The 12,965-nt window shown below is 39.4% G+C and overlaps 1 protein-coding gene across 2 annotated transcripts in view; it reads left to right on the top strand.

Annotated features, from left to right (window-relative positions):
* The window catches only part of GABBR2 (gamma-aminobutyric acid type B receptor subunit 2), a 467,784-nt gene that overhangs the window by 438,771 nt on the left and 16,048 nt on the right, over positions 1 to 12,965 (top strand). For both annotated transcript variants that reach the window (XM_050330892.1, XM_050330888.1), the window contains 3 exons: positions 1,761 to 1,985; positions 8,529 to 8,711; positions 10,365 to 10,494. In XM_050330892.1, the coding sequence (XP_050186849.1) occupies positions 1,761 to 1,985; positions 8,529 to 8,711; positions 10,365 to 10,494 (538 nt within the window). The remainder of the gene's footprint in view (positions 1 to 1,760; positions 1,986 to 8,528; positions 8,712 to 10,364; positions 10,495 to 12,965) is intronic.

Raw genomic sequence — 12,965 nt, 5'->3', positions numbered from 1 at the left:
CTTATATGGATTGCAACAATGATGGCAGCATTGGAAAGTGGGTGAGTGAGTGATTCTACTTCCCTTGCCTGGACTGCAACCTGCTATACTCCGTGTATGACAGTAGATACCTAATCTACCAAAGCCTTCCAGCCATGGACATGTGGCTGTGTGACATGTGCTGTAGGCAAGAGAATAAAGTAAGCTAGCAGACAAACTCAGTGATGGGAAGGAAGGGCTGGCCTGTTTGGAAGTGCCTGGGTGAGTAGGTAGGTGGCTGCAGCCTGCTAGTGCCCATGGGACTGCAAAACAGCTGAGACACAAAGGTTTGTCTTTGTTGCCATTGTTAGTTGAGGTAAAAACTAAGCAAATAATCAAGGAAATTTACAGTTACTAGTGTGCAGGTGTTACTACAGTTGAAACCTGAGTTTGTAGGGCAGACATCAATCTGCCAGTTCCCTGCTCTCTTGTATTTGTCTAGCAACCAAATACTGTTCTTCTAGTCCAGGTTATTCACCACAGAAAAAAGACAGAAAGTAAGTCTCTACTAGGCAACTTCAATTAATCCCCAAATGGTATCATCAATGACCTCCAATTTCCTGGATTATCACATGGATTGCAGTTGTATAAAAGAGAATATTATCTCCAGGACATGGCAGTGGATACTTATGATGGTCTGGCAGGAAAGGTACTAAGGTCAGTGGGAGTGCACCTTTGTTCTTTCCCCTTCTTGTCTGTCCCCGCATTGTGATCAGAAGAAGCCAGAAAACACAGAAACCATGTCTTGGGTCTTCGTGGTGGTTCCTCTCTCTATCCTGCCCTTCCCTCCAATACCATCTGCTGCCTGTCATTCTTCCCAAGGCACCATTCACTCCTACAGAAGTGTATGTCTTTGCCTAGACTGTAGGCCGGGTTACCTATTTACAACATCTCGAGTTCGTTTAGGGTTTTATTGCATTGCCAGAACTTCTCTGAGGAATGCAAGAGAAAGAAAATAATTGTTTGCAGCAGTTCACATTGAAGAAAAATCTAATTAAATTTCAAGGGATGAAGATGGCTTCCTTCCACTAGACTTTCCTCTGCTGAATTGCAAAAGCATATTGCAAATAACAAAGGGGCTAAAACTTAAAAATACACCAAAGAAAAAAGCAAACAAAAAATTGCCACAAGAATGTTTTATGCCAGAAATCATTAGACAACTGCAATTGAAAGGCCATTACCAACTCCCACTATAATAAAAGACATTATAATTGCAGTCTGAACAACTGGGGTGACACTTTCTACGTTGTTTATTTATCTCCCATGGGGACACATCTTGGCACTGCGGCTTATTAATGTAGGTGATAATCATATAATGAATGACTGGATTGATAAGTGTATATTGTGAACAGCTGTTAAAAAATAGCTAAAAGAACAATGCACTTTATATCTTTATTGGAATCCTTGAAAAGGAACAGGAAGAACTGTCTTTAAAAAGTACTAAAAGTACAAAATAAAGATAGCCATAGCATTTAGAGACATTTGTTCCCATAACAACTAATTCAGAGTTTCCCATTTCTCTTGTGAGAGGGAGAGCGAAATCTGTCCTAGTGAGCAAATCCTAGATCACATGGGTAATTAGATACTGAGTAAAAGGTAGGTGTATATCTCTGTATCGTAATATCACCTGTATTTGTTAAGTTAAAGAACAGGTGTTACCCGTTTAAAATTAATGCTTTTTCTGGATGACAGCCAGTTCCTCTTATAATTATCATCTTTTCTTCTCTCTTTTAACATTTCAGTTATTTGGGTGTTTCCTAGCCTGGGAGACACGAAATGTCAGCATTCCTGCTTTGAATGACAGCAAGTACATCGGAATGAGTGTATACAACGTGGGCATAATGTGCATCATTGGTGCTGCTGTTTCATTCCTTACCCGGGACCAACCCAATGTGCAGTTCTGCATTGTTGCTTTAGTCATAATATTCTGCAGCACCATTACTCTCTGCCTTGTGTTTGTACCTAAGGTAGGTGAATATGTTTTGCATGGATCTGGGTTTTTTTTCATCTGTTTTGTAATTATGATTTAATATATAAATGTTTATTGCCTTTCCAAGTGCAGAGGATGTGTGTGAATGCCTAATCAAGCCCATCTTGCTTCCGGACCCTGAGGGAAAAACAAAGCTTCATGATATTTTGGAGAAATTGGAATATGCAGTGTTACAGGAGTGTGAATACATGAGTTTCTAATGCCTATATTTTTACTGAAACTGTGACTGGGGAAACAAATGTTGTTTTCTGTAGTTTCAATGGAATAGTCTCCATTTCCAACTTTTAGGAACTTTTTGGAAAGAATTATAAGTGGAGATTCAGGAGGGACAGGTCCTGTTATCTGCCATGTTTCTTCTCTCTTCTCTCTGGTGACAGCAATAGGACTCAAAGGAATGGCATGAAGCTATCTCAGGAGAGTTTTAGGTTGGATATTAGGAAAAGGTCCTTCACCCAGAGGGTGGTTGGGCACTGGAACAGGCTCCCCAGGGAAGTGGTCACAGCACCAAGCCTGACAGAGTTCAAGAAGCATTTGAACAGTACTCTCAGGCACACGGTATGATTCTTGGGGTTGTCCTGTGCAAGGCCAGGAGTTGGACTTTGATGATCTTTGTGTGTCCCTTCCCAGGATATTCTATGATTCTTACATACCCTAAGCAAGACAATCAAGATCTTTGTTTCTACACCCACAAAACAATAAAATCATTTTAGTTCACTGGTCTTATGTTAGGTCAAGTGTGTCAAAACCTCAAAGTGTTCAAGTACGGTTCTACAATAAGCTTTTTCAGTACTTAAGAGGAACTCTGTATGTATGCTGCAAATGCTGACACTGAAGTTATATTTATTAATGTGTATATTAATGGACTAAGTGAGGCACAGACTGGGAGGCATATGCTTTCATTTCGTTTTGCTCCTTTGGGCTCTGAGGATGCTTTCATTGTGCCTTGTCAGAAGAGCTGAGAAGACCTTTACCCACAGAGGGAGGGAACTTGACCATTTTCCTTGCAGAATTAAGATTTAGATGTGAATACGACAGATCTTGAATGAAGGGAAAACTGTTTTTTACATAAGCTTACTTTAGCAAAGTGTCAAGTGCTAGGGAATGCATTTGATATTTTGAAGCAAGATGTGCACTTGCATTAATTTTAAGTGACTTGCATAAGTGTAGCTTATCGCCCCAAATCAGATGCATATGCAGTTGGATGTCCGAAATATTTGCAAGGCAAGAGTCAAAATGTAGGTCCTTTTCCCTCTCAAATCTGTTTTTAGGTTTTTCAAATGAGTATTGATAAAAAGTTTGTGGCTCTTTACTGGACTGTGTTCAATCAATGTATTGAGCAAAACGTAGTCAGTAGATTCTGGTGCTAAGTGGCATCCCATCTACTAGGGGGAGCAAGAACTACTTGTGTAAAAGGTAAAAGCTAATAAATTTATATCAAAGTGTACACTCTGAAGGAAATTAGAGGCACAGACTAGCAATAGAAGCTGATTTCTGATCTGAAGAAAAGCAAAGTAATTCATCCTCCAGGACTGACTAAATAGGATAGTTTTACAAGTTCTACAATTCCCTTCTCAAATATTAAAAAGCCATACGTAGACATACATAGTCATATTTTTATTCTGGATGTTAGGGAAGAATCATAACTTCATTCTAAATTAAGGGAACATTCACAAACATAATAGAGTGTACTTCAAAATACTGCAAGATTTAAGTGTGTAAGCTGTATGAAAATACATATTAAAACTCTGATGCCAAAAATACCTCCACAGAATGTCAGAACTCTCTTCAAACAGAAGTATTAGTGCTGTCCAAGCTCTTTGCCCTTTTGCTTTCATGTTCCTTTGTCCATCCTTCTCTTACATTGTCACAGGCTCTGAAATCACTTTTCTGTTTCCTTTTTTAACCCCTTCATCTGATATTCTTTTAAACACCAATTACCCTACCCTCATTTTTTCTCTCAGTTCTTTTTTCCTCAAAATACAAGTAGGAACCATAGCCATCTAGTGTGAATGCCATCTTTCCATGTATTGTCAGGTTTTCCAATGCTTAGCTTTTTTGCAACAAAATTCATCGTTGGATAAGGTACCAAAAAAAAAAAAAGTTGAATCACGGGCTGGAATGCAGCACTCCCAATGCCCATGGGAGTGCTTTCACAGCTGGAGAGTTCTTATGCTTGCACTTGGATATTTTGTCCTGCGTCTCTTCTCTCTGTGCTGTGCCACAGTCACAGCAGGATGGCTGGCAAGCACTCTCTCCTGCAACCTGCTTCAGCACAGGTTTCACAATAGCCTTTCTGGACCCCACGAAAGATTGTATCCGGCACCACCCAGTTTGCACATCTAGGTAAAATATTAGTGTGAGACAGGCACCAAATCTCTCCCCTTAACAAGTATGTCATAAACTGGTACATTTTTGGTGACATGGGAAGATTGCCTATGGCTTGTCAAGCAGTGGAGATGATAATGAAGACTTGAAAGACTGCACTTTTTTATTTATTAAACTCTGACCAGACAGATGCAAGCAGTAATGTGGTTTTGAGCCACATGAGTGCTACTACTTCTCTGCTATACCGAGTAAAGTTCATTCCTTTTAACTAATCTTCAGCAGTCTTCTGGGTCAACAGTGCTGAAATTCAGTTTTGTCCCACAGCCCTTTCGTGAATCTGCACAGGCAACTATTCAGCAATGTGTAGACACATCAGGGAATGAAACACGACATTTTCCCCTTCCTTCTTGTCAGCTCTACTAATCTGATTTACTTCTAACATGGCAATTACTATACTTCTCCAGTTAAATGTCCTCTTTGTCCACTGCCATTTCATTTGGTACCAAGTGCCTCAGAAAAAAACATGAAGAAAATCCCATAGCAGAGTAAGACAGATCAGGGTACAAATGTTCACCATGCTCTCCACTTAAAGGTACAAGTGTTGATAACATTAGATTGCATCCTACTGACAGTAACTGTAGGCAGTCTTGTTATCCAATCAAAAATGTCCAAACATTTTTAGAACTATTATTGATTTCTAGGTTGAAGGATATCTTGTAGAAGTGACCTGCAGAATTCAAACATATTATGTATATCTTTCCTGTTAGAAGTTAAGTGCTATATCTAATTATCTTTTGAAGGACTAACATATCTATAGTATATTTCAGCATAATTTTCACTTCTTTAAAAGAAGAAAGCCTAATATTCATGAAGTAGTTGTCCCATGTTTATCCATGTTTATCAAATTTCCACGTCCTTTCATTTTTTCTGCTCTATCCCTTTTGAGACAGAACATTGTGCTCACTTGTAGTCACCCACTGAGTACATACCATTGTTAGCTGCAATGGCATTACCACATTAATTCTGATCCAGTTTCCTGTAGAGCAGCAAGGCAAAATCAGTTCTAGGGATTAAAACATTAATTTTCTGTGTTGGTAGCACTTTTTGTCTATTTGCAATTGACTCTGTAAGTATTCAGCATTGACCGTTTGTTAAAATTGAAACTGCACAGATGTAAGATAGCAAGACCTAAGTTTCACTGATTTTATGGCCTGAAGAAAAAGAAAATAGAAAAAGAAAAAAGCTCATTTAATCTCATTCCTTCTGCAGTGTAAGCCAACAACATTGCCCATGGACAATCCTCACCATGTGAATGAATTTATTACATCATATGTCCCTGTTGCAAATCATCCTGTCTTTAGCTATAAACTATCATATGAAGAGGATTCAATTGCTGAGTAGCTTTACTTCTATCTTATATTCAGTTTGAACTTAGACCACAACAAATTGAAGAATTTTTATATTGTAACGCTTGTGCCTGCTAAGTTAAGAAGCCTTGTTTAATTACTGTTCTTCACCTTTAACTTCATTTTCATGCAGTTTTCGGTGTGGGAGTTAGGCACACTCATCATTACAGCCAGCCTAATTAGAAACAACGAAGGTGGAAGTGAAGATGCAGAGGTTCAAGGAAGGCTCAGCTACAGCAGGATACCAAGGGCCTTGAGCAATTGGGTCTCAGTTATCTCCAGAGATGAACACTTCCCAACCCCTTTGAGCATCTACACCAGCATTTGACCAAATTCATAGTAGGAAAAACTTTTTTTCTGATGTTTAGGTGAAATTTCTGGTTTCTCAGCTTGTGCCTCCCTTCCTTTCATTGCACACCACTGAGGAGAATCTGGTTCTATCCTCCTTACTCTCTTCCATAGTATAGTTATACACAATGTCATTCACCCACCAATCTCTTCCATCTCAAGGCTAAGCAATCATCAGCCTCCACTTGTATCATAAGGCTCCAATCTCAGCATCTTTGTAGCCCTTCTCTGGACTTTCTTCAGTACACCTATATCTCTCTTGCTCTGGGGAGCCCAGACCTGGACACAACACTCCAGGTGTGCTCTCACCCAGGCTGAGCAGAAAGGAACGATCATCTCCATTGGCCCAGGGTACTGTTGGCTCATGTTATACTTCTTGTCCACCACAATTTCCAGTGCCTTTACTGAAAAGCTGCTTTCCAGCCAAACACCCCTCGTGTTGTTTGGGTGCATGCTTGGGATTTATTTCTCCTCAAGGTGGGGACTTAGTATTCCCCTTTGCCTACCTTCAGGAGATTCTTATTGGCCCAGATCTCCAGTCTCTTGACATCCCCCTGAACTGCAGTGCAATTATCTGGTGTATCAACACCTCCTCCTCTTTAAGGATCATCTGCAAACTTGCTGATGATCCCACCATCCAGGTCACTAACAAAGTATGGGTCCTACTGTGGTCCTGAGGTACAGCACTGGTGACTGGCTATCACAATCCTCCCAGCCTGTTGGTTCAGCCTGTTTTGAATCCACTTCAGTGGCCGCTTACCCAGTCACTATTTTATCAGTTTGACTGTGAATATGCTATGGCACACAGTGTTGAAATCTTTGCTTAAGTCAAGAAAAATAACTCTCTCCCCTGGTCTATCAGCCCAGATATCACACTGAAGAAAGCTATAGATCAGATTTGTCAGGCAGGATTTCTCCTTCCTAAATCAACAATGACTGCTTCTAATTACCTTCTTGCTCTTCATATGTTTGGAAATGGTTCCCAAGGGGATTTGCTGTAGCATCCTCAATGGACTGAGGTGAAGGTGGGAAGAAGGCATTTCCTCAAATCCTCCTCTCACTCTCCTGAACACAGATGTGACATTTCCATTCTTCCAGTCCTCAAGAACTTCTCCCAGTCGACATCATCTTCCAAAAGTAACTGGAAGTGGCCTCACAATGACATTGACCATCCTCTTAGTCCTCAGGGATGCAACTTGTCAGGTTGCCTGAACTTGTGTTCAGTTGCTTTAGATATCTGGGATTTCTGAAGGCAAGTTTTACCATTAAAGACTAGAGTGAAGAAGACACAGAGAACCTTAGCCTTCTCCATCTACTTTACCACCGTAAAAAGGAAATTTATTGTCTGCAAGCATCATCCCAACCTGCAGACTTGGTCTGTAGATACGTGCCAGGGACCAGATGCTTCAGTATCTGCCCAGTCAGATGTCTCTCAGTCAGAAGTTAGGGCCTTACTTCATGCCACCAGAGCTGCAGAACAGTTTATTGCTCTTAAAAATAAGAGGAACCAATTCCTAAACGCGGCTATACCACAAAATCTGTCTAAGCTGTGCTTAAAAAATGATTGCCCCATCCCTCTTTTCAGACAACTTTGGATTTATTATGCCATGCCTATGCTCTAAGGGCAGGGAGCTCCTTCAGCTTTGTCTGTATACAAATGTATATGTATGCTGCTTGGCAAGTAACATAAATTTTGTATTCTCTAGAGTAATCTGAGAATCTCTCTCCCCCTTGCCAAACAGCAGTAGCTTTCTCTCCTCATGTCGAGGTGATATTTTCACATTGTCACTGAGTGTTAAATTTTACTTATATTTGCTTAAATTAAATATGTTTAAGGTTAACCTTTTTTTAAATGGCTTATTTAATTTGTTTGAACAGATTTGGTTTATTTTTGGTCCCTAAAAACTAATTAAGTTTCTGTTATCTCCAGAGTGCAATCTCCCATGAGCTCCCTCTGTTAATACTCCTGCTTCATGACTATCTCTTCCTGAGTGTCACTTGTAACAGCAGGAAAGAAGAAATTTCAGATGAAACTGTGCTTGGGAAGAGAAGGGCTTGATGGATTGTTGGTTTTTTTTCCTTGGGGAAGCAATATATCCTTTGAAAGTAAAAAGATATCAATGAAGGGGAAAAATACATTTGATAAAATGTTACAATATATTTATTTCAATGTAATTAAAATCCAGATAAATATATTTTGAATTATTTTTTTCTAATTTTTTTTAATGCTTCCCTTCTCATAATCATCTTCATTCAGTCTCTTCTATAAAGTTACTCAGAATTTGTCTCAAGTACTGGTTATGGCAAGTAGAGCTCACTTTCCAGAGTTTTGTACTTGAAAGTCAAAAAGGAACTCTTGGCTTGCCTTTCGGTATTTTGAGATACAAAATACATAGCTGCAAAAATAAAACAGGATTTCTTAAGGCTTTTCAACCTTTCAGCTCATCACACTGAGAACAAATCCAGATGCAGCCACACAGAACAGACGATTTCAGTTCACTCAAAATCAAAAGAAAGAAGATTCAAAAACATCCACATCAGTCACCAGCGTCAATCAGGCCAGCACGTCTCGACTAGAAGGATTGCAGTCAGAGAACCACCGCTTGAGAATGAAAATTACAGAGGTATTGTTTATTGTATATACTGTCCAGGCACTTTATTTTTTATTATGTTTTTGTTGCAGTTCTGAAATCTGTTTAAATGCTGACTACCTTTTAGAGAGGAAAAAAAAAGTAGCTTTCCCCAAAGAAAAGTACTGAAATAATAGGAAAGGGAGGATTTATATGAATAGCTAATTAGTACAGCAAATACTTAGCAGGTGTGACAAAATTAAAATGTGCCTTAGCAAAATAAGAATAAACTTCCCCTATTTATTTGTAACAGGCCAATTACCCTGCTGTTTCACGTGGGCATGCTGAGCAGCACAGAAGCAGTAGCTCTAGGAGTGTAACCTTTATGTGCAAGCACAACAGAGACCCGCAGCCCCAGGGCCACTTAAGGGCTGTCTTTGTTGCTGTTTACGGTTGAGTTCAGAGGCCGCTGTTGCTGTTATTTCTCAACCTCTCTGAGAGTTTGCTCAAAAACTTGATAAATGGGTTTTCATATCTTCTAGGAAACAGAATTACATCTTTTCTTAAGATAGAAAGGACCTTAATGGTCATGTAAGCTGACCCTTATGGCACAAAGGCCATGAAGCTTCTTCAGTACTTACTGAGGGAAAGGCTGAGTGCATGGAGTACATGAATTCCTTTAGAGCTATAGGATGTGCATTTACAATTATACCCATCCTTGCTCAGGAGACCTGAAACGATGGCAAATCAGTCTTGAAGACTGTCCAATTTGTGAGACAAGATAACCATAACAGATCTATATCATGCAGAAACTAACCTGTTCTTGTCCAATCTGTGAAGTACTCTTATACCTTGAAGAAAAGGTATTTTATTGCAAGTTACTTCTCTGCCCAGGTCTTAAGTAACAACAACTGCCTAGGTAACTAAAAGGTCTTTACTCAGGCTACCAAAGACTCCAAAAGCAAAAGTTATCTCCCCCTTGTTAAAGAAAATTAGTTCAGCTTTGCCAGGTCCCTTTCATGTGAAAGCCTTGAAATTTAATGGAGGCTTATCTGCCTACTGGCTATTTCTGTTCCTTTACCCTACTACAGTTTTTTCTACTAAGCCTCCTAACTCTCAAGATCTCAGCCTGTGCCTTGCAAGGCTCGTGGTGATGAGCACAGGTAAGGCTGGTCAGAGCAATTGAGCCACATTAGTGCACGCAGGGTCCTGCTGTTCTTATTTGGACTTTGCTTAGATAGACTAAATGCCCAGAACCAGTGAATCCAAATCAGAGTTTCCTTGTCACAGCTCACTTACATTCTCCTGTATGTTTGATAATTTGATGGATGAAGTGGTTATGGCTATGTATGCCACAATTTTACACATAAATAATAAAGAGTTGAGAGCTTTACAGACTGGGCTTTCTGATGCCTATATCTCATCTCTTTCTCATTCATCAGTATATTTGTATTGCTTAAACTGTTAACTACTAAAGCTTATTCCTCTCATATGCCGTGTGTGCAACAGTTGAACACAATTTGTTACCTGTAGCATGATTTTTAGAGGTAGTGTAGTAGTGCTATAAGAAGACTGTATTTGGCACAGTGTAGGAACTGCATTATCACCTGCCTTCTAGTCTAATTATGGAAAGCTATGCAGTTAGCGCAGATACCTGATGCAATTACTCCTGAATTTTTAGGTATTTGTACTCTCTTTGTTTTTCAGCTGGACAAAGACTTGGAAGAGGTCACAATGCAACTTCAGGACACTCCTGAGAAAACAACATACATTAAGCAGAACCACTATCAGGATCTTAATGATATTCTTAGTATACGGAACTTCACAGACAGCAAAGGTGAGAGTTAGTAAAATCCATTAGTAGCTTAAAGCATCAAAACTTTGAATAGCAATCTCATTGGATTGGTTCCGGAGCACTCAGACCTTGGTAAGACAGAGCTTTAAATATTTTGGTTGCATTACAGGGAGTACGCAGATTCACGTAATAAACAATATGGTGCACACTGAGTAGTTATTTATGTATGTATGCATATATGTATGTCACCTATTGTAATACACATGGTAAAGTGGGAAACTTCCAAAAGAATACTTGTGTTCAGAAGTCAAATTTTCTGTGCTGCATGGAGGGAGGAAAGTCATAGAATGTTTCAGATTTTGTGAGAGTTAAGCCTTCAGCAGTAGGAAGCCTAGTTTAATATGTGCTTGCTTCACTAGGATGCTCAAATCCTGCTTTTGGACACTGCTATCAAGCACATAAAAGAAAAGAATGTAAATATTTCAGTGCTGATTTGGACTCTAAATGCAGAATTGAAGGCACTCATGCATGAAAATTCTTCCCTTGGAACGGATAAAAAAAGATTTCATGACAACTGTAATATTCCTAAATTGTTTCTACTGTGTCTCTTGCATCGCTCCCTGAAGAAATACACGCTAGAGAATTGCTTCCATTAAAGCCGTTTCGCTTTTGGGAAGCAATAAGATCTGGTGCATAGTGCAACAAAAGTGGAAGCCAGGACACCCACCTTCCATTTCTGACTCTAGAATGGATCAACTTTGTGGCTTCTGGCAAATAACTTTGTACAGCTGAATATTACTATAGTATGTGAGAAACTAGTTGCCCTGTGTTGGGAAGTTGTAGATTTGCATGTTTGTTGCATTGCAGGCTTGCTTATTGATGTGACACCATAAGCTTGGCTAAGCAGAACAGAAGCTACTCCTTTAAATATAGTTGTTGAAGAATAATTTTAGAACAACAGCAACAGTTCACATATGTTTTTGAAGTATATTGAAATTTTGGCTGGATGAGGTTACTTTTTCTTGTGCCTTTTGTTTTAGCCTGGGTATACACTGGGTTGTGTAACTTGCGGGGAAAAAAAAAAAAAAAAAGAAAAAAAAAAAGGAAGAGTTCCCAGTGTCCTTTTTAAAAGTAAAAAAACAGAAGGGGGAAAAGGAGGAAAAGGAAAACGTAAATAGCTGCTGGAGGCGTGTGATTATTGGGCTGAGATCAGGAGCAAGAACTAACATCAGTGAGTGGGATGAGGCAGTTTTACCAAGTGTTTGAAAGGAACACATAGAATGTTCCTCTCATGTCAGATGCTCCAGGAAAAATGATAAATCATGAATAATATTTCAAGCAGAAAAGATACATTGCATTGTGCCAAATGCCCATCTGAATTTGGGTATGAGAAGCAAAAAATGCTTCTCAAGAGATACACTGGGCATAAATTTAGGATGGGATGCTTCCCACAGCAGGATACACTCCATTAGCAGTAGGATACTGGCAAAGAAATCAAGGATAAAATATAACCTTTCTGCACTTACTTATGGCTATATCTACAAAAGATATTGATGCCTAACTGCTGTTTTAAGCAGCACCATCCAAAATTGTCTGTGTTTGTATTTTTCCCACAGTACAGTTCCCTGACTTTGACATTTCTGCAGTGGGGTACATATTTAAAATCACCTGCCAGTACAGAACCTAATATCCAGAGCAGCTTGAAACCATGTATTATTGGGATTTGCAGGATAGATATTCTTCTGCGTGATGAAGTTGCCAGACAATTTTCTCAACAGATCTACTGCATAAAGTTTCACACAAAATGTGAGGCAGGGGGAGAAAGGTGTTTTCCCTTGGCCATCTATGTATTGAAAGATTAGAGTATCCATTCACCTGGGAATGAGGAAGACCTGGATCCCAATTTGCAGCAGGTGTTTGAAGCTTAGTCCCACACCTGGTGTCAAATGCTCCAAGCAGCATGCATATTATGGTGTATTCTGATCCTAACTCAAGTGACATCAAATATTCATATTTCCAGGCTCTAAGCCACCATGATCAACAACCCTTGCTAGCCTTTTTCTGTCCCTCCATTTCCCTTTCTTCTGCCTCTTGTTTTCCCTCTTTCCCCATTTCCCTATCCCTTGGCTAAATCTGAATCTCCTCTCTATCTCTCTCACCCCATCCATTCTCAATAGTCAACCTATGCACTTAATTTAAATTTCCCATTCCAATCAAAATAACAAGGCTTTGGAGAATTCATGCTGCTGAGTCACTGCTGCTTCTATGCAGATTCAAACAGACATCACTTAAATGGTACTTAAAAAAATTCTAACCCTTACGGCTACAGATAAGCTAACTCTAAATGACATAACTATGCTTTCTGTAGCTATGTATTTCATGTAACTTTCTGTAAAGGAAAGTACAGAGCTTTGAAATTATGCATGCCTCATGGTATTTGAGTGAGGCTTCAAAATTGTAAATAAACTATTAGCATGACCTGGGAGTGACCATGTCTCTCATGTCCACCATGC

Source organism: Myiozetetes cayanensis, unplaced genomic scaffold, assembly GCF_022539395.1.
Source record: "Myiozetetes cayanensis isolate MyiCay16 unplaced genomic scaffold, myiCay2020 scf1, whole genome shotgun sequence".
In the NCBI taxonomy this organism is placed as follows: domain Eukaryota; kingdom Metazoa; phylum Chordata; class Aves; order Passeriformes; family Tyrannidae; genus Myiozetetes; species Myiozetetes cayanensis.
This window is presented reverse-complemented; position numbering and strand designations above follow the sequence as displayed.